The sequence below is a fragment of the Echinops telfairi genome, unplaced genomic scaffold (genome assembly GCF_000313985.2).
Source record: "Echinops telfairi isolate 266 unplaced genomic scaffold, ASM31398v2 ScPeMD7_3533;HRSCAF=4204_0, whole genome shotgun sequence".
NCBI classification, from domain to species: Eukaryota; Metazoa; Chordata; class Mammalia; order Afrosoricida; family Tenrecidae; genus Echinops; species Echinops telfairi.
Genome location: NW_022107431.1, coordinates 64,775,982 through 64,781,396, shown reverse-complemented (window position 1 = coordinate 64,781,396; position 5,415 = coordinate 64,775,982). Strand labels below are relative to the sequence as shown.

Below are 5,415 nucleotides of genomic sequence, written 5' to 3'. Positions count from 1 at the left end.
CCCTTCACCCACTTTTCTGTTGGTGACTGACTTATTTTACTGAGCATAATATTTGTAAGGTTCATCTGTACTGTAGTATGTATGAAGATATAATTTCTTTTTATGACAGTAATATTCCATTATATGTCTATACCACATTTTTTTAATCCATTCATCCTTCGATAGGCATTTAGTTAGTTGTTTCTACATTCCAGCTGTTGCAAATATTACTGCAGTGAGCATGGGTCTGCAACTTGCTTTGCGTGTTTCTGCTTTCATTTCTTTTGGGTCATACAGTAACTCTTATCTGACTTTTTAAGGAACTGCCAAACTTTTTCCCATAGGGGTTGTACCATTGTACAATCCCACTAATAATGCATGCAGTTCCAATTTATCCGCATCCTCACAAGCATTTATGATTTTCCCCTTTTTCTAATTATAGCAATCCTAATGGAAGGGAAGTAGTATATCTGTGGGGAACCAAAGTGGTATCGTGAGTTACACAGTGGGCTACAACCATCAGATCAACAGTTTGAACCTACTAGCCACTCCATGGGAGCAAGGCTTTTGGCTCCTGTAAAGATATAACCGCTTCGAAAACCCACAGGGACAATTCTGCTCTGTCCACGCGGTTACTCTGAGTCAGAATTGACTCCATAGCAGGAATTTGGGGGTTGGTTTGTTCAGTTACCAATGATGGTACACATCAGTTCATGAGCTCATTGCTCATTCATCTGTCTTCTTTGGAAAGATGGCTATTCAAATCCTTTGCCAATGTTTTGATTTGGCTGTTAAGTAATAGGCCATTTTGATCATTTTTAAGAGTGTAAAGTAGGATCATTATTATATTCCTCATGTGTGCTACTGTTACTACTATTCATTTGTAAAAGTGTTTGTCACCCCAAACAGAAACTCCTTCATCAATAATTCCCTAATGTCCTACCCCAACCCCACTCCCCAATCAAAATCTTTTGATCCTGTGGCTTTTAAGGAAAAGGACACTATGGTAAATATATGAAGTATTGAAGTTTGTGAATTGTGTCTTAGAGGGAGAGCATGAGCAGTTCTTGTAGGTTTGGGCAGTAAAGCATACCTCACACGTAAAAGGATTCAAGAAAGACACATGAAGAAATGAACTCACTGTTCACCAGGGTCCACATCTCTCAGGCCAATGTATACAATGTCTTTAGCAGAGATACAGGGAGTCACCCAAGAGAATCCTGGCACGTCAGGGATCTAAAAGTGCAATGTTTCCATTTAGTTATATATGGCAGTGAGTTTGTTTTTGGGGGTTTGGGGACTCATAGTCTTTGGGAGTCCTGATAGGCACAGTTGGTGAAGTACTTGACTACCAGCCAAAAGGTTGGTGATGCAAATACATCTGAAGGCTCCTCAGAAGACAGCAATCTGCAGCCTGGACAACCTTCTTGGAGCAGCTCGCTTCCACCCACAGGGGGTCACTGGGATTTGACAGCAGCCAGCCACAACAGGAGTAAATCTTTCATTGAAAAGTAGGCAAGCAGGTTGCATTGCATATATCTTATATTTAGGATATAAGACTTTACATATACCTTGAATTTAAAGAAAATTGTTGCGATTGAAAAAATCACAAAATTAAGGAGAAGCCTGCCCCCCACCCACACCTGTCCAGCTCAGGAAACCTTTGATTGCCTTCACCTGCCACAGCCTCACCCTTGGGCCCCAATGTTACCTGAACCATTTGTTAGGGTTTGCCTGCTCTGAGCCCCACTGAGCCTTGCTAACCCAGACTCTTCTATGAGAAATCAGTGTGCTTCCACTACTGTGATAAGCAACTTCCTTACTTCTCTTCCTCAGTAATGGACTTCATCCACAGGATGGTCAGGGTGACTTGAGGGAAGTTTTTGGCCAGACAGACTTGGGCTGTCTCTCCCATAATAATGTGTCTGCATAGTCCTGAAGCTGAGCTTGCTCGTTCTCATTGTTAGACTTTCTCCAACTTTATAAATCCATACTGATTCACCAGTGCAGAAAATATTATGCATGAATAACATGAAATTTGAATTCTCATTATAGGGACTAATAGTCAGCAGCCATCACACATAACAATAAAAGTTTCAAATGATACTGTTTTGATCTGGAATTTGATCTTACATGCTTTAGAACAGAGATATGTAGGGAACAAGGAGATCTTCCCCCCCATCATTTTGGTATGTCTATCGTAAAATGTTAATGCAAATAATTATACATCTGCAATTATAAAACCCATTTTAAAAAAATCTAATGTGTGATCAATAAATTTGTAATAAGAGGAGGCTGTGTGGCATAATGCAAAGAAGTGGGAGTTAGGAGTCCTGCTCCCGGACCTTCCCCTGATATATGCTTGGGATTTCAGCATGGCGCTTTAAACTCTGAGATGATAATTTGTTTATAAAAAAATGTAATCACTAGAGTGCCTGCAGGGTACAAATAGTTCATGTGCTTGGTTCCAGTTCACCCAGAGGCAACTCAGAAGAAATAACATGCTATTTCCCAAAATAACTGCCCACTGACAATGTAGCACACTTCTCCTGTGCCACACATGGGATCACCGTGACTTGGCGCTGACTCCACGGCCCCCTGTGTACCTAAAAGGGTGATGCTGAGGCCCAGAGGGAAGATGTGTGCAATGTCAGTTTGCAGGCTGACAAGTCAGGTACAAGACAGAGCTTTACCCAGTTCCACCAGCTAATCCTATACTTGCTGATTGAGGAGGAAATGGCTTGAGGTTGCACCAAGAATAAGAATGCCATAGCATTATTCATTCCCTTCCACCACCTGAACTTCTGCTAAAGGTTACTCTGAGGAAACACAATGTCGGCCAGCCTTTTTACCTTTCCCTTTAGTTCTTTCAGGAGAAAGGACACAGGTTGTCCATGCAAGTTCCCACTTGTGGTTGTCTGTGGAGTGTTGATATCAGTGTGAGCATCCACCCAAATGACGCAGAGATCTGGATGGACCTTAGCATGACCAGAAATGCTTCCAATCGCTAAACTAAGGGGAAAGAAATGTTTGTATGAGCATCAAGTTTGGAGTGTCTCTACACATATCATTATAGCAACTCAGTTGGTTTTCCTTGGAATCAAAGTGACTGCTATTCTATTTGAAATTGATATGCTAGTTAAATAATAATAACCCAAAAAAGTACAGCATAGCTTATTACACTTAAACTTATTAGTAGGTTATAACCAAAGACCAGCCAGTTGTTGAATGACATCAAGGAGGTCATACACAAAGAAAGCAAGACATCAGTTAAAGAAAGACCAGAATGGATGTCTGAAGAGCCTAAAGCTTTCTATTAAATGTAGAGTAGCTAAAGTGAATGTAGAAGATAAAGAGATGAACCAAAGAATTCAAACGATGAGTCAAGAAGACAAAATATTCTAGTGCAGCGGTTCTCAGTCTGTAGGTCACCACCCCTTTGGGGGTCAGACGGTCCTTTCATCAGGGTCACCCGAATCATAACAGTAGCAAAATGACAGTGATGAAATAGCAACGAAAATAATGTTAAGGTTGGGGGTCACCACACCTGAGGAACGGTCTGAAAGGGCCTTGGCGTTAGGAAGGTGGAGAACCCCTGCTCTGGTGAAATGTGAAAAGATCTGGGGTCAAAAGAAAAATGGCATTTCTCAAGCTGAACCGAAGAAAACAAATCGAGACTCAGGTGGTAATTTTAGTTTCATGGGCAAAAAATTGAATTATGCAAGAAACATTAAAAGAAGATGGAATACAAAGTCACTACAAATATAGTGGTCAACACTTAACCATTTCAGGAGATAGTATATGATCAGTGTTTGATGTGTCTGATAGAAATTCAAGTTGAATGGAATGCATTGGCAAAAGGTAAGGCTCAGCAGTTGATGCAATATGAATCCTGATACTGCAACAAATGAATGCAACCCAGGGAGCACGCACTCCATCAATGCCAACAAATGTTGACGATAGCTATTTGCCCAGCCAACTGGAAGACATCCATACTCATATCCATTTTATAGAAGGGTGATCCAACAAAATGCAGAAATTACCAAACAATACCATTAATGTTACACAAGAGCACAATTTTGCTGAAGATAATTCAAAATGGTTGCAGCAGAACATTGATAGAGAACCGCCATGAATTCGAGCTGAATTCAGAAGAGGATGTGGAACATAGGATATCATTGCTGATATCTGGTGTCTCTTGGCTAAAAACATAGCAGATAGTACCAAAATTATTTCTTGTGTTTAGAAAATTGGTTCACGAACTTATTGGGCCTACTGCACCATTTGCAGGGAAAAAAAATTACTCAGCACTCCCCTGGCAATTAAATATGTTTGCATTATTGCCTGTAATTCAGGAAAGTATCTGATTTTGCCCCTCCCTTTTCCACCCTCACCCCCCACCCCCCGCCCCTTGCCATATTCCAGAACCCCCTGGGAGGCAATATCACCCACTTTGGGAAATACTGAACTAGACAAAGGCATTTGACTGTGTAGATTGATTCTAATTTTGGATAACATGATGAAGAGGGATCCCGGCATACTTAATCATGTTCATGCAGAACCTGTACATAGACCAAGAGGTGGTCATTCAAATACAAGAGGTTAGATATTGCACAGCTTGAAATCAGAAAAGTGTGCCTTACGGTATATCCTTTCACCATACATAGTCAATCTATAGACTGTGCAAATAAACAGATTTGGGGCTGTCAAAAGGACGTCGCAGCCTTAGAATTGGAAGATAACTCATGAACAACCTATTATATGCGGTTGACATGGTCTACTTTGCTGAAAGTGAAGAGCACTTACTGATGGAGAGGAAGACTACACTTCAACAGGTAGAAACAAAATAGCGTGAGATTTGTACCACAGAGTTCAAGCAAAACAGGAAATAACATACTCAGACATTTTAAACAAATGTATACATCAAGGGGGAAAAGTCCTGGCAAGAGTTGTTCATGAAGTACCCTTTATAGAGAGACTGTGCCTATGAGGGTGCCTCAAAAAGCTGTGGAAAATGGAGCTGAAAGAACATGGAATTTCCCAGGAACTCGTTGACACTTGGTATAGCCTCACACCAGTGCCAAATGCTTCTTCAGTCAGTCAAGGTCGGCTATGCACAAACCTGTAACCATCACAAACTTCTGAAGACTAAACACATGGATTAAAAATGTTTTTGCACTACAATCATTTTGTGGTGAAAAACATTCTAAAGGTACTGCAAGACTTCAAATACAAGATGACTACAAAAGTTCATGGAAAAGCCCCTTCTTTCAAAATTCCATTTTCCATGAACTTTTCAAAGGCTCACCGGGAAAAATGTATACCTCCATAATATCCAATAAAATTAAAATGAAAAGTGTGGAAAATTTGATTTTTAAAAATCATGTCGTTTAGAACAAAAGTGAAAAGGGGGAACATATCTATCAGTTCTCTCCC

At 40.5% G+C, this 5,415-nt stretch overlaps 1 protein-coding gene across 1 annotated transcript in view; it reads right to left on the bottom strand.

Moving 5' to 3' along the window:
- Positions 1 to 5,415, bottom strand: part of ARG1 (arginase 1) — a 16,621-nt gene that overhangs the window by 2,312 nt on the left and 8,894 nt on the right. Inside the window, exons 4-5 of the mRNA XM_004702069.4 lie at positions 2,832 to 2,991; positions 1,121 to 1,215 (exon numbers count right to left, since the gene is read on the bottom strand). Coding sequence (XP_004702126.1) covers positions 1,121 to 1,215; positions 2,832 to 2,991 — 255 coding nt within the window. The remainder of the gene's footprint in view (positions 1 to 1,120; positions 1,216 to 2,831; positions 2,992 to 5,415) is intronic.